The sequence below is a fragment of the Physeter macrocephalus genome, chromosome 14 (genome assembly GCF_002837175.3).
Source record: "Physeter macrocephalus isolate SW-GA chromosome 14, ASM283717v5, whole genome shotgun sequence".
NCBI classification, from domain to species: domain Eukaryota; kingdom Metazoa; phylum Chordata; class Mammalia; order Artiodactyla; family Physeteridae; genus Physeter; species Physeter macrocephalus.
The window spans coordinates 68580530-68603821 of record NC_041227.1 but is presented as its reverse complement, the minus strand read 5'-3'; the positions used below and the strand labels follow the sequence as shown (position 1 = coordinate 68603821).

Below are 23292 nucleotides of genomic sequence, written 5' to 3'. Positions count from 1 at the left end.
TGGCCAACCCAATGTATTCCAACACTCATACCTATAAGGATTGCTGGCCTCAGCCAATCCCAGCATCATGGAGATGTAGGAACAAGGAGCAGAGGCCGCCCATGCTGGTGCCTCCCTGGGACCCCTACTGAGGTACTGGAGTGTGTCTTGGAGGTGTAGGGCCAGGATAGGAGAAAAGATATACAGGGCTTTCAGCCACTGGAACCCTGGGTCTTCAGTAAGGGATCAGGTGAACCCACTTCCTAAAAGATAGAATGGTCAAGTGAGGAAGTTGAGGGTCATGAACAAATGGCCAGTACTGCCTATAAACCCCAGAAATCTGGGGGCACAGGTGAGTATGCCTGCCGGGACAGAGACCAGGTGAGGGTAACTGCAGAGGAACCTCCAGGGGGCCCGTCTCCCTTTAACTTCAAGTCGGGGCGGAAGTTCAGCCGCATGTCTCAGGGAAGAGCCTGTTTGATTTAGTATGGCATCCCAAAACATACCACGTTTTAAGCAGAAATGAACACATATTTGCTGGCAGCGTGGAGGGCGGAGGAGGGAGGAGAGTAAGTCTCTAAACAAGAAAGGCACGGCACCCAGGTTCTAATTCTTGACTTTAATGCCAGGCGAGGGTACTGAGGCTCCATGCACCAAAGCGCTCACAGACAGGAAATGAACAAACACAGGCAGCATTATATTGTGTACACAAACCCCACACTGTACACAAGGAAGACGACCGACCCTGTGACCTCCCACTCCCAGAGGCAACTGCCTATCTCTCCTCCCCGTCTCTGTTCCCACCTCCTCTGACCCTCTGCCAGCCCACCCTTCCTCCAATTAACATATGTATACATGTATGTTTCTTCCAGAATTCCAAAATTGCCTCTCCCACACCAGTTCCCAACACTCTGGCTTCTGATGAATAAGGCCTCCCTCTTTTAAGGATCATGAGGCAGGCGCCACCTTTGTGAAAGAGCCCCAGCAAAATGGTACCCGAGAAAGCTTAATCACTTGTAGTACAATCAAATACAGACAGAAGGTATGCAGAAGGATGATATTATCTGAAATTCTAACTGGGATCAAATGATTAGTGTGAGTGGTTTTTGTTTTGTTGTTATTATTTGTCTTAACCATTTCAGGATCCAGCTTAGACCAAGATCACACAGTGAGGCTCAGCCCACTCTGTGGCTTGCAGATGTCAATTTCCTAGTCCTCCAATGAGCAACCCAGAACAGGACGATTATATCACCTGAGCAGCCTGAGGCACAAGGCTCAGACAGCTCCCAGAATATCCCAAGCCCCAGCAAGAAAGAACAGAAACTTTCAGAGCACAGTTGACTGCTTTCCATGTGATAAGCACTGGACAGCCTGGTGAATTCACCAGAGGTAGAATAAGGATGGTGACGATTCCTCTATGTCTTCTATTTAAAGCGTTACCCAAAGAATTCCCCCACCTGGGATGGTGTGCTGGGTTTCACTGTGGTTTTGCTTCAATCTTTTCAAACTTAGTTGCAGTTAAGATTTTCATTCTTACTGAATTGCAGCTAGCATTGCACCATGCGGTCCTATTCCCTAAAACTTTCACCTTCCCAACCAGTGAATGGAGCACCTGGGAGAAAAGGTACCCGAAGTCAAACATAAGGGAAGCTCCAAAGGTAGGCCCCTTGGTTTGACCCAAGGACATTACGCATAAGAATTCCATGAAGACAGACTTCCTTTCAATCTGGGAGAAGCAGCTGTCCTTTGGAGCCCTCCTTCCTTACCCAACGCTTCTTATGCTCTGGGCTTGGCCGCTGACAGCTGAAAAGGGACCCAACTAGAAGAAGTCACTTCCTCAGAGATGACCTTTATTTGGAGGCGATCACCACAAACCCTCCACATCCAAGAGCGCTTCTCAGCCTGGCCTTGGCTTCTCAACAGACGATGGCCAAACAGGGCCACCGAATTCTTTTACTCCATTTAGAAGGAGCTCTAAGCTGGCCGCCGGTGTCCCTGCTCTGCCTGGGCTACTGGCCACAGCCCTGTCCCCCCACGACGGCACAGAGCACCTCCGCGAGGACAACATGGGGGCAGAGGAACAGAGGGGCGCCAGCAAGAGGCGCAGGGACAGCGTTCCTATCCAGCGTCCCTGAAGCCCCAAGCAAGTCTTCAGGGCCTGATTTTGAGCTGACTTGAGCTTGCGTGAACCAGTCCCTCCCCGTCTTATGTGTATGGACTCTCAATAACCGAGTGCTGTGATGCTCTGGGCTGGGGAGGGCAAGAGAAGGGGCCGAGGTCGGATCACTGCGGGCACTGGGCTTACCTATCTGCTCTCTCCTCACACTGGCTCCCTCATGAAGAGCCTGCCTCAGTGTCTGTCAAAAAACGAACCTGTATTAGCGTTCAATCTATTTGCCGATCTGGGCAACTTAAATGAAAGACCCTTCTCTGAGGATAAGGCAAGAGCCGTGCTGTCGGGGTAAGATCCAAGCAGGGACATCAGCTCCGGAAAAGCGACAAGCCATTTGCGGATGAGAACAAGGAGAGAACATGTTATCTCAGAACCTGAGCCACTGACTGGACCGTCCCCTTAGATGTCAGCCTGGACGCCTGCTCCACGCACATAAGAATACAATGTAAGGGCAGGGGACCATGCCCTGGAATCTTCCCATACAGGGGCCAAGAGGTCACTGCCCCGTGAAGGAATTCAGCCAAGGTCCCAGGGCTTGGCCTTCTCTTCCTCAGCTCCCCCACTACCCTCCTCACCAATCTGGTCTTGTAAGACTGAGACCGATCAGGCTGACAGAAAAAAAATCTCCCTACGACAACACCCAGGAGCGGTCAAGTTCAATCACGATTACAGGGAGAAGCCCTGCATGCAGCAAGGGAACGTCCCCGTTCCAGTGACTGGTGCTGCATAGTATTTCCTCTAGGGGGCGCAGGCCCACACCCCGACTGGCTGCCCCAGGCTGCAGGCAGCGTGAGAAGGAAACGCAGTGGAACAGAAGCTGGTGGATCTTTTTCTCTCTCAACTGTGCAGAGGCAAACATAACGGAGGTCTGCTGCTGTCTTCCCACAGCTCCTGGGATAGCTGCGCCTCTCCTCCGGCCCTCTCTTTCCTTCCCCAAGATAGACAATCTCCGAGAAGGAGAACGTTGGCAGGAAAAAGCAACAGGGGTTCCCATCCAAGGAGGTTCACCATAAATTGGATCCTAACATGGAATAGCAGCCAAGGATGTATTCTGAGCCTCTAGAAAGGATGTTACATCTCAAAGATAACAGAAGATCTAGGCATCTTGCCTGCTTGACTTAGGGAATCTTCAAAAGGAGTCCCTGAAATGTGCATTCCAGCCCCGTGAGAAGATAACCCTTCAAGCAAGGAAGGTTAGTGGAAGGTAGGAGAAGCCAAGGCCCTGAGGCAGGGCTGTAAACATTGTGCTTTTCTAAGGCCAACCTGGTGCATGGCTTTGGCAACTATGTTTACAACTCTAAAAGGTGGTGAAGAATATGTTTTGGGAGGAAAAGAGTCTTTCCACATCCTAAAACAAAGCGCGGGGCTACTACTGAGGGAAGAGGGAGAGAAAATGTTCCTTCTTCAGCCAGGGGCTCTGGGGGGCTCCTTGGGTAAATCCCCCATCATGTTCCACGTTCACACCGATACACTGAGCACAACGAAGGGACTCTTGAACAGGGTGGAGGAGTGGTCACGCCTACGTGAGTTTGTAACGTGGCTCTGAAAAGGGCAGAAACTCTCTTGCAAGGTCAAGAAAGTGACAAAACCTCTCTGGACTTCCCGGTCAAGCCCTCGCTAGCCGGACCCCATCAGCCTCAGGCAGAGGCTGCCGTGCCTCGAGGAAAGGCCAGGTGAGCGCAGGCACCAAGTCCCCGTGGGCCACCAGCCCTGAACCTGGCCCCGAGGTACAGCCAAGGACACTGGGGCTGCACCTCCGTCCACCTGGAGTTGTGCCTCAGGACCCGTCCTCACCTCAGCAGGTTCTGGGGCAGCCAGCAGCCCTTCCAGGGACCTCGCTCCCAGAGCCGCCAAGGGGAACGGACACCCTCCCTGGCAGGACTCTGCTCCCTGCCAGGGCTACTCACCACCACGTGATCTTGAACTCATAGATGGGGCGCTTGCAGTAGTAGTGGTTGATGAGGTGCTTGTCACACACCCCGATGCACTGGTGGTCCACGGTGAGGCCCTGGGCTGAGAGGTCCGTGACCAGGCAGTGCAGCAGGTCATAAACGTCAGCCACGGCCTCCCAGGGCCCGAAAGACACATCCACTTCGCAGTGGTGCTCAAAGAGCTGCCCGTCACTCTCGCTCCGTTCGAAGCGCAGGGAGCTGAGAAGCGGACACTCGTAGGGGGTGATGGGCATCTCCTCCTTGAAGACACAGACCTTGAGCTTGGCAAAGCGGGCCTTCCGCTGGACGGCGCGCAGCCGGGCAATCTCCACAATCCGCTCCAAATGGTCTGCGGGGGTGAACACGTCACCCATCAGTGGGACGGGGGGTGGGGGAGTGGGGCGGGGCACAGAGAGAGCCCCAGTGACGGTGGACCCAAGAGGGAAGAGACAGATCCCTGGGGAAGGGACTCTGGGCCCAGGACGGGCACAAACTTAAACAGGAATCGTGGTTCTGCAGGGCAAAAGGAAACAAAGGGGATGGGAAGAGTACCACCCTTCTGAAGTGCGACTTGATGATGTTGCAGGCAAGGTGGTCCCTATTTCATCTGAATCTTCCTGCGGGACTGGGAGGGCGGCAGGAAGGGAAGCAGGATCCTCTCCCATCTTGAGCAGGACAGGTGTCTTGGCGAGCCATGACCCACTTGTTCTGGTGGAGACCTCAGCACTGACAGATGCCTCGCTACCCTCCCTCCTCACACCCCGACTGCCCCGCACAGTGAACCCCTCACCTTTGTAATAGGGCATGAGTCCCAGAAATGCCTGGCGCACTTTCTCCCCCTTCAGTGGCTGCATGTTCTCCAGCTGCTCCAGGAGGGGCCCGATGGCATAGTACTGGGCCTCTTTGTACACGGCCCGCACGCGCTCCCGGGGCGGCAGGTCCCCCGAGCGCAGAAAATTCAGCACATCTCTGAGCAGGAAGGAAAAAGGGTTGGTGAGAAGGAGTTAATGGATCCGGACAGTGCTACTCAGTGGTTAGAGCACAGGATCTGGACCCAGATGGCCAGCTGTGTAACCCTGGGTAAGTGAACTTAACCTCTCTGTGCCCTTTCTCCTCTGTAAAATGGGGGAAAATAAGAAAACTGCCCCATAATGTTATGAGGGGATTAAATAAGTTAATACATAAAAAGTGCTTAGAAAATACCTGGCACAGAGCAAGCCCTCACTAAGTGTTAGTAGTTGTTATTGTATCATTATTACTATAATTATTAAGTATATATAGGAAAAATGGGAAGATATGATATCTAGCCCCTTAATTTTATATATATATATATATATATATTTTTTTTTTTTTTTTTTTTTTTTTTTTTTTTGCGGTACGCGGGCCTCTCACTGTTGTGGCCTCTCCCATTGCGGAGCACAGGCTCCAGACGCGCAGGCTCAGCGGCCATGGCTCACGGGCCCAGCCGCTCCGTGGCATATGGGATCTTCCCGGATCGGGGCACGAACCCGTGTCCCCTGCATCGGCAGGCGGATTCTCAACTACTGCGCCACCAGGGAAGCCCCCCTTAATTATATTTTGAATTGAGGTACAGATAATAGCCAGTAAAGGTACACATCTTAATTGTACAGTTCAATTACTTTTTCACGTATGAATATACCCACACAACCACCACCTACATCAAGCTATAGAACATGTCCATCTAATTAAAGTTTCCCTGTGCCTCTTCCCAGCCAGTCACTACAGAGGCAACCACTCTAACTTCTAATTCTATCAACAAAGATTAGTTTTGCCTCTTCTTGAAATGCATGTAAGTGGAATCACACAGTGTGTTCTCTTTTGTGCCTGGCTTCTTCCCCTCACCCTAGTGTTTTTGAGATTGATTCCCTACGTCATCGTGTGTAGCAGAAGTTTCCTTCCTTTTATTGCTAAGTAGCATACCGTTGTATGGATACACTATAAACTGTTTACCCATTCTCCCGTTGATGGACATTTGAGTTGTTTCCAGTTTGGGTCTCATAAGAGTAAAGCTGAGATAAACATTCCCTGTAAACTTCTTGTGGACTCGGGCACCGATTCCTCTCGAGTAAACATCAGGAGAATTGTTCGGTCATAAGTGCCTGTTTGACAAAGTGGTTGTAGCATTTTATTCCCACCAGCCACGTGGAAGAGTTCTGCACTCCCCACGAATCCTTGCCATCAGTATCATTCTGTAGCTATTCGGAGAAGGGGAATGCCTAACCCTGACACCTGAACAAACTGGCTTCAGGAGTGAACAAAAAAATCACATACTGCACCTTCTTAAAATAACAATTCAGTTCTTTTAATTCTCTCTTCAGACTCTTTAGGGCTAAAAGTAATCAGACCCATCACTGGTAGGTGTGGGAAGGGCTTTTCTGTGAGGATGCATCAGTAAACCCCAAGACCAAGCTGTTACCTCAATAGTGAGTCTATGACCATGAAGCAACACCAGCCAACACTCACCAAGTATTAATCGGTGTCAGTCACTATTCAGGAGTTATCCCATTTAATCCTTCCAACGACATGGGGTAAGTGCTTTCTTACATCCGTTTTATAAATGAGGAAAAAGTGGGGCTCAGAGAGCTTAAGAAACACCCTTGCTGAAGGAGCCACAGCTAGCCAGAGGCCAGATGCAGACACAGGTGACTCCAAATCCACACCCACAGTGGTCCAGACTCCAGTCCAAGGCGCTGTGCACTGATCACAATGGGAAAGTGCCCCAGGTGGAGGCCCAGGCAGCCTCCACGGTGGCTGCTGGGGCTACGTGAGCTCACCCGCAGAGAAACGCCCTAAACCCCTATTTTATTTTATCTGACTCTTTCAACAGCTTCATAGGCTACCGATGAATCGTAGGCCACTGGAGTCCAGGAGCCTGAGGATAAACACCACAATATCCTGCTTGCTGCTACGCCCTTGCCTGGCCCTGCCACTCTCCAGCTGTGGCCACCTGGGTATGCGCACATCAGCCTCGGGCCAAACCGGGTTCCCCCTCCCCATCACTCCTTCCAAAATCAGTCCTCTAGGATCGTAAGCAAATCTTGGTGAGTCCTGAAAAACATAACCCCGGGCAAGGCCCAGCGAAGAGCGCTGTGGGAGCTGCCAGCCGGGGCCGAGCACTTTCCTCTCCCAAACAGCCTGCAAACAAAAATCTTTTTATAGCTCTGCGGAGCGATGTGACACTTTGTTTTCTCAGCACTGGAGGCAGCTGACCGCCCAATGGGGAAACCCAGATGCTTCAGAGCAAATTATTTGACGAGGCTCCTTTCTGAGGATGAAAATGACCCTTCTCCCAGTGTGGGCAATCCTACTTGGAGGCCGGCACAGAGACGTAGTGGTTGGAGGGTCTCCTTTTGTTCAAGGTCAAAGACCATGTTAGTTCTCCGGTCATCTCCAAAGTTAGATGGATGGGGCAAAGAGTTTCAGCCACATACTCTGAAAGGACCTGGCCAGGAGTCACACCAAGACTATTTAATCCATATGACAGGCCTGCAAGGCAGCTATAATTACTTCTCATTTCACAAACAAGGAAACTGAAACATAAAGTCTTTAAACTGTTTATCTGTAAGGTTGTCAGAAGTCCTCTCTTGGGAAGGGCTATCTTTTTTTGAGATTGTGTTGTTCCATGTTTTACTGTTAAAATGACAGTAACAATTGAAAGTGGGGTTTTTTGTGTGTTGTTGTTGTTGTTGTTTTGCTTTTTGGGGGTTTTTTTTGGCTGCACGGTGCGGCACGCAGGATCTTAGTTCCCCCACCAGGAACTGAACCTGTGCCCTCTGCAGTGGAAGCATGGAGCATTAACCACTGAACCGCCAGGGAAGTCCCTGAAGGTGTTTTTTTTTTTTCAAAGACTTGGCAAATTACAGGATGGCAACCCTATGTTGGCCCTTCCCTCACCTTTTTTTGTCCTATTTATTTGTTTTAAACTATTGAAAGAAGTTTGGGAACCACTGCCACACCCCCATGTTTCTCCCCAGCAGCGATGCCGAGCCCCAGGATCTGGATCTGAGGGTCTTCTCCCAGAAGCTGTGTCGGAGCTCCCCTGCCTCTCGGTGCGGTCACACCTATTCCACAGGGATGACAACTTCCCAGCCTTAATTTGCATAGCAGAGAATCAGTTTCATCACATCCAGCCAATGTGTGTTACCTGGGATTTCTCCGGCTGTCCTTGCCTCCTCTGGGAAAGAAACTAAGAATTCGGATCCAATTCAATATATGCACATTTATTAAATTCCACCAGCAGGTTATCTCCTCTTCTAGGTGTTATGGAAGACATCAAAGTCCCATGCCCAAGCCCGGGCCGCTCACTTGCTAGGACCCCGCAGGTGATGGCAGAGGGAGGAACGTACCCGAAGTGCGCACCGTCCCGATCAATGAAGTAGCGGCCCTCGGCATCCGTGGGGATGTAGTGCCGCCCGCTGAACATGGCCGCCAGCATGGTGTCCTCGTAGCGCCGCAAGGTGGACAGGCGTGTGGTGAAGTGAGCCCCTCCGATGTTAAGGGGGACAACCTCAGGGAACTGGGGAGGAATCACCAGCACTTTCAGTCCCACGGTGGGGAAGCAAGCCGGGGCTGCCCCGTCTGCCGCCTTCCTGGCTCTGATGAGCGCCACCCGAGGCCAAAACCCAGGCATCTTTCTGACCGCTTCTCTCTCCTCCCTTTCCCTGCGATCATCAATTACCAAGTCCTCCCCACCCTCCCACAGCTCTTAAATCAGGTCTCTCCACCGCAGTCCTACAATCTCTGCTCTAGAGTTCAAAGCCTTCACTGTCCTCCTTCCACTTCTGAACTTCCCACCTTTGTGCCCTTGCTCACGCTGTCTTCTCTGTCCCCAATGCTCCTGCCACCCTCCCTCTGTCCATGCAGCAAATGCAACGGCCCCATCTGGCAGTGTGCGCTGTTCACTGCACAAGGGCACCTGCGTGAGCGGGGTCTGCCAGCCCCGCTGTACACACCCTTTTGCGAATTCACACCAAGGCGCCGTGTCGGTTAGCAGCATCCACTCATTCTAAGAGCTTCTATTCAAGGCCCCCTACTCCGTGAGCATTTCTGCCCTGTTGTCCTTTGCCTGCCCCAAGATAGGGTTAACCGAACGCTCCCGCCATTGTGCCTTCACCGTATCCACATTCTCCTGTATAACAGAGCTATGCACAACGGGCGCTTTGTGCTCTTGGTGGTTATTATTGCCCAAGTTTCCCGAGGGCAGGAACAGCATCTTGTTCACCTATCCTGAGGCCACTCAGAGCAGGGCCCACAGATGTCTGTTGAATAATGCCAGGCATCCACTCCTCATCCTCTGTGCCTCTCCACTTCTCTCCTTAATCTGTGCAGGGAGATTAGTGCCCAGTCCAGCTACGGTTCTGGAGGCAAGGGCAGGGAATGATGGTACCTGCATTTGCCCTGAGAAGCTCTAGGGTCTCCCTAAAATGCTCAGGACCTTTATTTATTTTTTTTAAATCTCTTTCACTGTTTGTGGTTTTGAAAGAAATGAGGCCAGTTCTCCCTAATTTTCCCACAAACCTCCTCCAGATTAACTAAAATTTTATCCCAGTGCATACTTTTCAATATTACGACATCTCTCTGGCTCTGTGAAAGTCTATGTGTATTTATCTAGACAGTCCTTTTTCCCGACTTTCAAATCTTTTGTGAAATAAAGCAGGATACAAATACATTACATCAAAGTTGTCCAGCGTCTTGTGCAGTGCCTGGCTCATAGTAAAGCCCCAAATATGCACTGAATGAATGGATGAATGAAACCGACAGGCACGTACAGTTCTGTGAACGTAGGTACTGTTACTCTTCTGCACCCAGAGGACGGGAAATGCCTTCTGCTTATTCTATAGCTAGCTCCTCTAAAACTATTTTATGTGCATACCAAGGACCCCAACATTATTTGGAGATAATAATACTTTACATTACTCACATGGAGCCATGTAATTTGTGAAAGAGCTGGCACTGGAGTGCTGGCCCATAGTCTCTGGGTCCTGTGCTTTTTTCCTCAAGCCACACCGTCCCCCGAGTGACAGTGCACAAAAAATGGCACCCTGGGTCTCCAATGGTTCCCTTCTTCTTCTTCTTTTTTTTTTTTTTTTTTTTCCAATTACAAAGAGTCCTCTGGAGCTTTGCCCATTTTCACAACTGCCCCACGATGTTTAGAGTACTGGCTCGTAACCCAAGAGGACACTACAGTTTCCCGAGAGCCTCACCCAGCCCCACCGCGCCCCTCTGGGTCTCAGTCCCTTCACCTAGGACTCCACAGGTCATGTCTGCCCCTGCCTTAGCCCCTACCTCCTAGCCTCTGTCTTCATTGCCCAGCAGGGCCCCACCTTCCCTCCTTTCCCTTCTCTTGAGGGTCATTTCAGGTGTTCGTATGATAGTGTCACATGCGTTAAGTAAGACCAGTGGAAGCCACTGTGCATCACAGCACAGCAGCTAGGAGGGAAAGCCATGGAGTTGTCAGGTGAGTGAGGCCACATCTATTAACTGGCCTGCTTCTTATCTGCATACAGCCCCTAACCCCACTCTCTGGGTAGCTGGAGACTGCGTTTGGGCAACCACGGAGGCCTCCTCTTGGATTCTCTAGGATACACTATCATCTCTTGGGGCTCCAAGGGCCCCTTCCCACGGCCTACACTCCCTCCTCCAGTAGGTAAGGTGGGACATAGGGATGGGAGTACCAGCCCTGCAGGCAGTGAATCCTGGAAGGAGGGGGATGGGAGGGCCAGGTGCCGCCTGGGGAAGACACACCTGGTGCATTTCGGGGGGGTGGGGTCGGAGGGGGGGAGCGGGGTGGGCAGGAGAGCACGGCTCCTCTGGCGCCGCCCTCGGCCCGACCCCCACCCCTGCCTCAACGCTGCAGCGCTGCTCACATCCCAAGGTCAGCTCTGCCTGGCACCGGCTCCTCCCCCCGCGCCCCTTCCCGCGCCCCGGCACGCCCTCGGTCCAGATACCTCCTGCGGCAGGAGAGGTAGTGCGTGCCCCGCCTGCGTGGCTGTCGGGGTGGCCGGCTCCAGAAAGTCGTCTTCGGCGTCGGAGCTGGACATGGCACCGTCCGGGCGACGGCTGTCTGGCTCCCGCCCCGTGACTACCACCATCCCTCTGGCTCTGGGCAGTGGGCGCGGCTTCAGGCGGGCGGGAGGGCGGCGGCCCGGGCACTAGCACCCAGCAACGCCTGGCATGACGCGGCGCGGCCGACGGGCGGGGCCGGAGGGGCGGAGAGCGCAGCGCGGGCGGGCCGGAAGGCCGTCGCTCCCTCAGCGCCGACGGGCTCGCCGACCACCCTGATGACCGCAGGGCGACCGGGCTGACCCGGTCGCCTCCCGCTATTGGCCAAACCCCCGCTGGCTTCCTCCCCTGATTGGCAGGAAGCTCGCCCAATCGCAGAGCAGGCAGCGCTTTCAGCCAGCGTCTAAGTGGCCACCGGGAGCCGGACCGGCTGGCCTGCCCTGCTCTGATTGGCCCTCTGGCCAGCAGGCGCGCCCTCTCCGCCCGCTAACACTGGCTCGGCGCGCTGGGTGCGCGCGAGGCCACCGCCTCTAAGCCAGGCTTTCTTATAGGCTTGGGGAGTGGCTCACGCGTCCAGGTCAACACCTAGAAACCTGAGACGAGAGAGGGCTCGTGACTTAAACGTTCCTACGTTTCCAGGGCAACGGGTCCTGTGCATCATTGGGCGTCGAAGGCCAGGGAAATTTGGGAGGACCAGGTCACCTCAATGGAGAGCCTGAGCATCCTTTCCTGGAGGATTGTGAGGGAGGACGGCTGAGGTCACTGGGGTTGTAGGAGAGGAAGGGCAGCACTGCGATAGGGGCTGGCTCTCCTCTAACCAGAAGAGTAAAACCTGGGTCTCCAGTCTTTCCTGATTGACCCAAGCAGCAGTCCGAAAAAGAAAACTCAAAATAGGGGCAGTTGAGTTCAATTAAGAATGACAGTGACTCTCCACCCTCCATGTGTCAGTTCTTCTGCTGGGCACCTGGAGACACAGATGGAAACAGGCCCTGTCCAAAGAAGCTCACAGGCTGCTGAGGCAGAGTCCAGCCTGGTCCAACACATCTGTCTGCAGCCTTGGATGCTGTGTCCCCTGGTATGGCAGGGTCAGCTCAGAGACTCTCCTAGAGTGTCAAGGTTTTAGCTCTTCAAACCATTTTTACACCCAGTTCCTCATTGGAATCTCACATTGTTGTGACAGAAAAGGAAACTGAGGCCTAGAAGATTAGAACAGCTTCAGGGAGGTCAGCCGTGAGAAAGAGGCACAGCACTTCCTCTGTTGGACCAATCACACTCCCAGCTGTAGAAGTCTCCTAGGTCAGTGTTTTCTCCAAATATACTTGCATCAAAAGCACTGGAGGGAGAACTTGTTAAAATACAGATTCCCAGCCCTACCTCCAGAGAATCTGATTTAGTCCATCTGGGATGAAGCCCTTGAATCTGCATTCCTAACAAACTCCCAGGTAATTCTTTTTTTAAAAAAAAAAATTTATTTATTTGGTTGCTCCAGGTCTTAGTTGCAGCACGTGGGCCCCTTAGTTGCGGCAGGCGGGCGCCTCAATTGTAGCATGCAAACTCTTAATTGCGGCATGCATGTGGAATCTAGTTCCCTGACCGGGTATCCAACCTGGGCTCCCTGCATTGGGAGCATGGAGTCTTATCCCCTGCACCACCAGGGAAGTCCCACTCTAGGTAATTCTGATGCTGCAAGTCCTTGAATCACATTTTGAATGGCACTGCCCTAAAGGAGGCCCCCTGAGGCCATCTCTTAGCTATCACTACCTGCTCCAGCCTTTCTCAACAATATCTATAACAAAATTTCCTCTTTCCATCCTTCGGATGTTTCAGCTGTAATAGAAACTGCAATCAAAGGTGGCTTAAATAATAGGAGAATTTTATTACCTTACATAACAAGAAGTCTGAGTAGATTCTGGGTTGGTTCATTAAGTAACGCAACAAGGAGTTACCTGGACCAGCTTCCTTCCATTTACCCACTCTGCCAGATGGCCTCTCCGCCTCTAGGAATCCATATGAGGAAACCAGAGAGCTAAGGGCTATCAGAGTGACAGTTATTCCTACACCTTAAAGGAAGGCTGTATAAAGAGAATGGGACAGGAGCCCCAGAGGCTCAGGAGGTAGGAAAATCCATGTGCAATCACGGTTACGTTACTGAATGTGTTGGAGTTTTCATCTTCCACTTCGGCTGAGGATTTCCTTCAGGAATATAGTTTCCCAGTTGGTTCTGTTTACACGGTGGGGAGAAGTCCAAGGGCAGCCGCCTGGAATGAGGTCTTGCTGACTGAGCAGGCGGGGGTTGGAGCAGGCGTTCTGGGAAAGCAGGGCAGTTTGCTTGCAGTGGCCATCCCCACCCTTCAGTGAAATGACTTCCAGGCCAGTTCGCTTGAGGGCTGCAGGGAAGGGTCAGTGAGCGTCGGCGGGGGCGGGGATGGGTAGCACATGGCCGCGCAGAGGTGTGGGCTGCTCTCAGAACACTAACATTTATAGCCCTGGGATTACTTTTCCTCCAGGAGTCAACCAAAAAAATAGTCCTACAGGCATGGAGTCCTGAAATTAGTCAATTGGATTCTGTTCTCCATGCCTCACCAAAGAAAAGACCTTTTGAATGGCAACAGATTAACAAAGTGCTGATTCAGCTACTGAATTTTCTCTCCGATTCTAATTTATTGAATAATTTAACAACAATAAAGGAAATGAAAACGGTAACAAAAGCATCCATCTTCTTTTCCTTCCAGTTGGAGGACTCACCTTTCCTTTCTCTCCCAGCCTTGAGGAGGAGGTTGTTTGCCAGCAGCTTCCCAAGGCACGGAAGCTTGGCTAAGGGCCCACTTGCTCTCAACCCAGCTCGGCTCTCCCTCAGCCTCTGACACACCCCCATTCGTTAACCACTGCTGTTCTGTCTCCTGGACTTCTCTTCGCACAGTGCACGGGGTAAATGTGGCCAATGCTCAGATTGCCTCTCACATCTCTTTTCTGAACCCCTGTCCCCACCACCACCCCAGTGTGCCTCACTGAATGCTAGAACCTTGAAATCTAAAAGCTGCTTGTCCCATGGTACCTTGTATCCTGGGTTCCACAGGTGACCTAACTTCACCAAGCAGATCCCTGCACTTGAGATTTGGAGGGGGAAAGTGAACACTGAGTTGGAGGCCAGGCTTCTTGCTCTTTCGGTGGACAAGTTTGGATATGGAAGTGTTAAAAATGTTTCCTTTTTGCTGTGGCTGTAGCAGAGGTCCCATGTTGGTCTTTGCCTTCCTGGGTGTCAGAAAGCCGGGTGGGGCATCCATTTTACTGTCTCATTACTCTCTGTAATCAACCTCCAAGGTCCAGCACAATGCCTGGCGTATAGTAGCAACTCAATAGATGAATACATGAAAGAAATTTGGGCTACCTCTCTATGTAGATATTTTTCTCATGTATTTTATCGGTATTATTAGTATATAAGGGCATGGATTGTTACTGGTGTCATAGAGGTGGGGAATTCCAGGATGCCATCATGCTGGGCTGGTGGGAAGGGGCTCCCCTCAAGTTGTGAGAGGTCCTAGGGGTGTTATTCAGAGCAGAACATTTGTGGGGGGGGGCTCTTTGGTTTGGAGTACACACTGGTAACCATGGATGTTTTCACTGTGCAAGATGATATGGGCCTCAATGTGCTCTCACCCCAAGCTCTTTATAGGTAAGCTTCTGATGAATGTTGTTTTGTATTTTCATTTATTACTTAATTATAATAAAAACAAATAACATAAAATATAGATGCAAAAATAACTCACATCCAACAGCACAGACTAACACAACACTGTAAATCAACTATACTCCAATAAAAATTAATTTAAAAAAATAACTCACATCCAGAATTCGATGAAAATAGTGTTTTACTTACGTGGTTTCAGCGTCCACAGTTGTCCTCCCAACTGCTGCCTATTACTCTCTCATCCCTTGTGTCTCTAAGGGAGCTCTTGTTCCAGTCACCTCTGGAAGCATTATGGTCAAACCCCACTGGTGGCTGGGTGAGTATCTTGGAGCCACATCCCCAATTTTCCCTCCCATCCCCATGGCCCATTTATGTGGCATTTCCACTGGTCTATCAGTTCAGTGTTTAAGCACGTCACAGTTTAAATATCTATTATTCAATATGATTCCATCAAGTGGAAAAAGAATTTAGCTGGAAATATAATCCCCTGTACCCTGACAAGAAGTACCCTATCTCTTAGTGTCCTCATCTCTTGGGGCCTCTCCACCCTTCCACAGCCTTTCTTCCCCCAGGTACCCACACCCACTTAGAAACTGCCTTGGATTTGAGGCTGGGAGTGGCCTGCTTCTCTGAGGCAGTAAAAGAGTATCAGAGAAAAACAACTTGCCATTTGGGGGCTTCCTAGCTGCTAATATTTGTTCTGACATTTGTTTGGAACTGCCAGCTTAAGAGTCCTTTGGTGAAACATTAAATATCCTGAGGCAATATAGAATTAAAATAATCCATAAGAGTAGGGGTCTGAAACCTTTTTTTTTTCTTTTTTTAAGGCCATGCTGCGTGGCATGTGGGATCTTAGTTCCCCGACCGGGGATTGAACCCATGACCCCTCCAGTGGAAGCGTGGAGTCTTAACCACTGAACTGCCAAGGAAGTCCCTGAAAACTCATTTTTGTAAAGGGCCAGAAAGTAAATATTTTTAGCTTAGCAGGCCCCAGACTTTGTCTCTGCTCAACTCTGCTGCCGTTGAGGAAAAGCTGCCATAGACAAGACATAAGTGATGTCATAGGTTATGTCATCAATTATGTTGTAAGACATAAATGGTGTGGTCAGATTTGACCCAATGGCTGTAGTTTACCAACCCCTACGCAAGAGAAATAGATCAATTCTAAGTGCATTGTGATCTTTTCAAATGTGCTCCATCTAAATGTCCTAATAGCTAATACTCAGCTTCATTTCTTTTCTTTAATTTTCTTCTTCTTTTTTTTTTTAACAAACCTTTGTGTTGAGGGTTGACTTTCAATAGATCTCAGCACAGCTTCATTTCTAATTCAAGTCTCATTTACTCATTTGTGAAGAACAACCGATAGCCAAGTCTTCAGATTATTAACATTACTAATTTTTCATCAAAAGAAGTAGCTAAATGAGACTTACCAGAAAATAAATGAACTGAAAGTCAAGTTAAGTCTCACTAGATGGGTAGCCTTGGGTAAGTCACAGCACTACTCTAGACCCCTGATTTTATCTCTAAGATTAGGCCGGTTCAATCTCGATTTCTCTCTTTTAAAAAACTCATTGTTTTTCACTTTTTTACTTAAAGTAATTCATGCTGATCGTAGCACATCTAGAAAACAGAGTTAAGCACAAAGAAAATAAGAATCCCCAAAACTCCACCACGAAGAGATAACAAGGGACACTGGCACATGTCCTTTCTGTTTTCTATCAATTTAGTGACTCTAGTTTTCTGTCTACCCTTTCAATCATAAAAGTGGGAGCACACTAAACAGCTTTGTGATTTCAAATTTTCACTTAATGTAACATGAACATTTTTCCTGTTATGAAATATTTTTCTACAATATTGTATTAGCTGAAGAGTATTCTGTTACGTGGATGTACCATAATTCATTTAACTAAGCCCCCCACTTTTGTTAGTTTTTTTTCCAGTTTTTTGTTTCTATAAACTTCATTGCAACGGACATCTTTGTAGAGAAAGCTTTGCACACCTTTGTGATATATTTCCCTAATTATATTTCCCTAATTCTTGCAACTTTTAACACTTTTTCATACATTCAGCAGTTATTCCATGTTTGACCAACAGAGGGTATTTAAGGCTTTCCTTCTCAGGGCAAGGCCATAGCCATTTCTACAGTATATAACAACAAAAATAGTGGTTTTATTGTGAAGAATGATTCAATTTTGGATGTTCAGTAATAATCAGCAAACTCCAAAGGGAGAATCAAAGTCATTTATTTTTCTGTCTAGCCAGAATCACCCCCCCCGAAAAAAAAACCCTCAAATGATGAGCTTTGTTAGGACTTAAACCCAAAATGAATAAAAATCTTTGTCTCAGAATAACAAAGTGACTGCTCTGCTTTATGCAAAGGCCTAAACTCCCTGCAGAAGACTGTTGGATAGTGACAATCAGGAAAGGGAACTCAATGCTGAAAATACTGACCTTGCCAGAGAAAAGCTCAGACAGCCCCCAGGATCTGTAGCTCCCTAGAAAAACAAATTTTGGGGCAACACTGAATGGAGTCCTGCCTAGACTATTACTTACCCATCACCTACTAGCCAGGTTGTCGTAGGTAATACTATAGGTGGTTTTGTTAGGTAAGCTTGAAATAATTGTTTTATGTACATTTTTCTTGATTTTCACCAAGACCATAAATTCCCAAGGGCAGCAATCTGCCTTTACTTCTTAGCACAATTATACCTAGCAAATTACTAAGTACAAGGGAGATATTTAAATAGTTGTCACTCAATGCTAATGACGTTTCTATTTTAGTATAAAGATGATTACTGAGAGGTAGAGTGGTGGTTAAGGGTGTAGGCTCTGGAGCCAGGTTGCCTGGATTTGTATTCTGATCCCGTCACTTACTAGCTGGTCCAGAAAGCTGGTACTGCCTCCCAAGCCAATGTCTATAAAATGCAGGTAGTGACAGTACCTACCTCAGACGGTGATTTTGAGAATTAAATGAGTTTAAATATGTAAACTCAGGCACAGGATCTAGACCATGAGAAGCTGTTGATAAATGTTTCTAGAATGATTACGTGGCTAAGTGATTACTAAGATTTTTTTCTCTCATTTAAAAATTCTATGATTCTTCATGGATGATGCTCTCTCCAGCCTCCTCCTGCAGCCACTGAGGACGCCAGCCTCTCCCTGGCTCCACAGGCTCCCCCGCTGGCTGTGGCCATGGCTGTGCTGGCCCTGGGCAGCTCTCTGATCTTCACAGGCAACACATCTACCCTGGTCCCTTACCCAGTTATCAATTTTTATTTAATTTTAAAAATATATTTATTTATTTTATTTTTGGCTGCGTCGGGTCTTAGTTGCGGCACTTGGGATCTGCGGTGCCTGGGCCCTTCCTGGCGGCGCGTGGGCTCCAGACTGCGCGGGCTCAGTAGTTGTGGCACGTGGGCTTAGTTGCCCTGCGGCATGTGGGACCTTAGTTCCCCAACCAGGGATCGAACCCGTGTGCCCTGCATTGGAAGGCGGATTCTTAACCACTGGACCACCAGGGAAGTCCCCCAGTTACCAATTTTTACATTTTACTCCAGGCATCTTTCATTTGTTTGACAGGAATTCCACATGATTCCATCAAATCACAACATCTCACAAATACAGTCATCTTCCTACAGGTGTTCTAAGATGTCACATGGAACAGAAATGCTTTGCTTCACAGGGCTCAAGAGAAATGTGCTCAGAGCAGAAAGAAGGCTTTGTGAAGGAGGGAATGTCAACAGGGAGGGAGATATCACAGCATCTGCTTCTCCAGGCCAGTTGTGCAGTGGTTTCTTCTTTCCTGAGTCAGCCGTTTTTGTGCGGTGGTTCTCTGCCCTTTTCCTATTCCAATACATTCCCACTCATGACAGTGGAGTCTCCAGGGGTGGGCAGGCGTAGGGAATACAAATCCTTATGTTCACCTAGGGGCGAGTATTGGAGTCAGGCTGGGTTATAGTTTAGAAATGTCCTCACCTCCCATTCTGATAGGCTCTAGAGGGATATGTGACCTCCTCCCTACCATGCTGGTAACATAAGACTAACACAGGAAATAAGCAAAAAACCAAAACCAAAACCAAATTATGTTATGCTGAAGCTGATTTTATTGCTATCTGGAGGCTGGAGCAGTAACTAGAGCAGTAACAAGAAATGGGACTTAAGACAGCTGAGCCCTTAACAGGGCTGGGATTTCCCAGGGACAGGGGAGAGGGATTAGGTTTCGGGGCATCTGGAAGAAGCAGAACGCAGAGTGTAAGGAGACAGGGAAGAGGTGTACTGTTCACAAGGGGGTGGTGAGGCTACACTGCAGAGACAGACAGTTTATTTTTTATTTTATTTTTTTTTTGCGGTACACGGGCCTCTCACTATTGTGGCCTCTGCCGTTGTGGAGCACAGGCTCCGGACGCGCAGGCTCAGCGGCCATGACTCACGGGCCCAGCCGCTCCGCGGCATGTGGGATCTTCCTGGACTGGGGCACGAACCTGTGTCCCCTGCATCGGCAGGCGGACTCTCAACCACTGCGCCACCAGGGAAGCCCACAGACAGTTTAGATGTAATGTGTGAGGCATCAGAGAGTCAAAGAAGGTTTCTGAACAAAAGAGTGACTTAAGACACAGTGCTGAACAAAGGATTGATGTGGCAGCAGTATTCCTTTTCAGTTGAAGGGGACACGGCTAGGGGCGTGGAGCGGAAAGAAGGATACTAGAGCCAGGCTTAGATACCAGGTCACCACTGTGGCACTAGCTGAGGGGCCTTGTGTACGTGACTTGACCTGGCTGAGTCTCTGTTTCTTCATCTGAAAATGATATGTTAGAAGTTTTTGTCTGGAGGATTAATCATTTACCAAATATTATACTAGGTTCTTACAATGTGCCAGACATTCTGCTAGCTGTCAGGGGTACAAAAATGGACAAGAAAAGGCATAGTCTCTGTCTTCCAGGAACTTACCATCTAGTATAAGAGATAGACAATTTAAGAAGTTAAGAAACATTAAAAACTGCAAAGTGTGATAAGGTGATACTGTGAATAAGGCAGGCAGGAAGGGGATCAGGGAGAAATTAGAATTTATGGAGACCAGGACTTCCCTGGTGGTGCAGTGGTTAAGAATCCGCCTGCCAGTGCAGGGGACACGGGTTCAAGCCCTGCTCCGGGAAGATCCCACGTGCCGCGGAGCAACTAAGCCCGTGTGTCACAACTACTGAGCCTGCGCTCTAGAGCCCGTGAGCCACAACTACTGAGCCCACGCACCGCAACTACTGAAGCCCGCACGGCTAGAGCCCATGCTCTGCAACAAGAGAAGCCACCGCAATGAGAAGCCCTCACACCGCAATGAAGAGTAGCCCCCGCTCGCTGCAACTAGAGAAGCCTGTGCAGCAACGAAGACCCAATGCAGCCAAAAATAAATAAATAAAAATAAATTTTTTTAAAAAAACAAAACATCAAAAAAAAAAAAAAAAGAATTTATGGAGACCAGAGAATTGAGAAGGAAATAGAAGAACAGGATTCTGAGACAAAAGGATGGTAGCAGGTCTCTCTGAAATAAATTATAGCAAAAACATCACTAAGAAATTATGATGTATACAGGGGAATATCTAAAATACAGCAACTGAAGAAACTGTGGTTTATCAGATCATTATCTGATAGGTCTTATTGCTTCTCAGAAATCACAGTAATGAAAACATGTAAACTACCAGTGCTTCACATTTAAAATTTTATTTTGAAAAATAAAATACAAAAGTCATCAAGTTGTAAATGTATGTGGTAATTCCTCAACTTCTCAGAAACAATAAAATGAATTATTTAAATAATTAAGATATTTAATATTATCCACATCAGTACATTTAAACACGTACAAGTGTTCTACAAAACATTAGAACATGTACAGACAACCGATTCCAAGATAAAACTACCCAATTTTGCTTACAGAATCCCATCTTTAAACCCTCCCCTTGAAAACAAAGTTTGGAATCTGGTAAGAAAAGATGAGGCCCAGAGCAGTTTTAAGAGAAAGCACACATCCTCTCTGGGCTCCTTCTCCACAGGGCCGTGCACATAATCGGGATCAGAGCACTGTACTCAGGAAGAAGCAGGTCACCCAGGAAGGTCCGAATGTGTGCTGACATCCCACCCTCTCAGTGGGAGGAGACTGGCAAATGAGAAGGAGATTCGGGGCATGGTACATATACTCCACTGATCTCAGCAGGGGACAGCCAGTCCTAGAAACTTCTTTGCTGCTGAAAAGGCAGCAGTCTTCCCTAGGGCAAACAAACAGAATGTGTTACAGGTATGCAGTCAGTTTGTTCTCCCCTGCACGACACCGCCTCCTTTCCAGCTGTGGGCCTGGCACAAGCCAGGAAGACAGGTAGGGGGATGGACCATTATGAGAACAGCTGCCTCAGAAGGACTACCAGAGAGGCACACGCTCCCTCAGTCTGGGATGCTTTTAGATGCCTGCCAGTAGCTTCGATGTGCAACACAAAAGGAGGGCAGCCAAAGCAAGGGCTGTTCCTGCCCATTTCTAAATGACTGCAACTGTCATCTGCAATTGAAGCTACTGCAGGGGCACTGACAGGGACGTCAAATGTCCAGGGGTCGAACATGCTGACTCAGTATGAAAAAGTGGATACTGAGATTCTTTAAAGGAAGCTTTAGGAAACACAGTGACTGTCGTTCATATGCCAAAGGGATCCAAAAGGCAAGAGAAAGACTACGATTTGTCTTGAGATGCTTTGATGTCTTCCTAGCTTCTCCCGAGTCCTTCTCTCATTGCACGTGGGCACCTACAAGCCTCGATAAGCAAACAAGGATGAAATGCTGCTGTGGAGACCACTCAAGGCTGGAGTCAACTGACACTGCATTCTGTCTTGTAAAACAGCTGGTCAGTAATGAATCCCTGTATGCATGTTTCCAGGAGGGAATTTATCTATACTTTTCAAAGTATTTTTGAACAAACAAAATTATCCAAGGCCTGATAACAGCTGTTATACCTGTATGCCCATCGAGTTGAAGTCTACATTTAGCATTTGCTTCTTAGCAAAAAAGGCAATCATAATTCCTAAAACCTATGAATATTATTAACTCACTGCCATCCATGATTTTGACATGGCACAGCAGCGTTCATGTGCTTTTTCTATCTATAATCTATTAGCACACAGCAAGTCGTAAAAACCTCTTATTCAAATCAAATTATTCAATCTCAATTTTCTCAACAGTAGAAGAGGAATATCACCTACTTGCCAGAGTGGTTTGAAACTTGAATGAAATCATTCATATATGTATATATATGAATAATATATATATTTATTATAGATATCACATAATATATCCTATATCATTTATATACTATATATATATATATATATATATGATGCTTGGTATTTTACACCTGGTATGGAGTACACACTCAATACATGGTTATTATATAAAATAAAAATAAAACAGCAAACAAAACTATAGGAAAAAAAACAGATTTTTTTTTACTTTTTTATAATAGGTTTTCTTTTTACATTTTATTTATTTTAGTATTTTATTTTATTTTACTTTATTTATTTTTTTCCCCACACCGCACGGCTGCGGAACCTTACTTCCTCGACCAGGGATCAAACCCTGCCCCCTGTAGTGGAAGCACGGAGCCCTAACCCCTTGGCTGCTAGGGAATTCCCAGGAAAAATCATATTTTAAAGAAAGCTTTTCAAGTTCCAAATGATCTAAGGCATAACCAAAATATTCAGAGCAAAACAGAATCTTAAGAAAGTGTGGGATAGAGGTGTGAGGTCTGAGCAGCCATGTCAGGAGGTCTAGGTTCAGAAACCAGCTTTGCCACTAATTGGCTGGTATCCCTGGACATGCACCTGATGATTGCTCAGATAGAAAGGGCCGATAAGTCCTCCTCCACACTGTAGCCTTTAACTACAACGAGACAACATAGGTTACAAACATTAAGACATCATAATGCATTAACATCAGCAAGGTTGAAAAACCAACCAGGCAACTCCCGAAAATATTAGCGCAAAAACATCTGTACATCCAGCACACAGAGGAAGCAGTACAGGGTGGTGAAAGAGTCCCTGGCTGGATGTCAGGAGATGGTGCTCTTTAGCCTTGGGTTTTTCCGACCTATGATGTGACCTTGACAAATCCTCTCTCTAGGATCAGTTTCCTTATCAGTAAACAGGTGGTTGAAGTTGATGGTCTTCAGGTTTCTTTCAGCTAAAATATTTTATCATTTTAAACCCCATCTCATACTGAAAATAATAACTAACACTGTTTGAGTGCTTACTATGTGCCAGGCTTCTGGCAGACATTATCATGGTTAATTCTACCACTCTCTTATTAACATTGTCCTCATTTTACAGATGCAGAAACTAAGACACAGAGAAGTTAAGTAACTTGCTCAATGCCACACATAGCCGAGATTCCAAAGCAGGTGAACCGACCCCAGGGCTGTGCCCTCCACCTGCCTAAGCAGTGAAACCCAAAGACCCAGCAATGTCCCCAAC

At 48.2% G+C, this 23292-nt stretch overlaps 2 protein-coding genes and 1 long non-coding RNA gene across 22 annotated transcripts in view; 1 reads left to right on the top strand and 2 right to left on the bottom strand.

The window, feature by feature from the left end:
* The window catches only part of TMEM248 (transmembrane protein 248), a 153561-nt gene extending 142140 nt beyond the window's left edge, over positions 1–11421 (bottom strand). For 2 of the 10 annotated variants that reach the window (XM_055089718.1, XM_028500094.2), the window contains exons 1-4: positions 11052–11421; positions 8451–8620; positions 4874–5052; positions 4060–4432 (exon numbers count right to left, since the gene is read on the bottom strand). In XM_055089718.1, the coding sequence (XP_054945693.1) occupies positions 4060–4432; positions 4874–5052; positions 8451–8620; positions 11052–11195 (866 nt within the window). In that variant the 5' untranslated portion in view covers positions 11196–11421. Of the gene's footprint in view, positions 1–113; positions 243–4059; positions 4433–4873; positions 5053–8248; positions 8621–11051 lie in introns of those variants that run through there. The other 8 variants (XM_028500095.2, XM_024115134.3, XM_028500093.2 and 5 more) reach the window with 8 other exon arrangements.
* On the top strand, positions 10548–23291 carry LOC129392704 (uncharacterized). Its single transcript, XR_008619083.1, has 3 exons — positions 10548–10561; positions 13839–14034; positions 23149–23291. It is a non-coding gene; the product is annotated as an uncharacterized lncRNA (long non-coding RNA).
* TPST1 (tyrosylprotein sulfotransferase 1) overlaps positions 16896–23292 on the bottom strand; it is a 185309-nt gene continuing 178912 nt past the window's right edge. For 8 of the 11 annotated variants that reach the window (XM_007106745.3, XM_007106744.3, XM_055089719.1 and 5 more), the window contains one exon: positions 20491–21048. The gene's annotated coding sequence lies outside the window, so the exon portion shown is untranslated. Of the gene's footprint in view, positions 18718–20490; positions 21049–22343; positions 23003–23292 lie in introns of those variants that run through there. The other 3 variants (XM_028500101.2, XM_028500096.2, XM_028500097.2) reach the window with 3 other exon arrangements.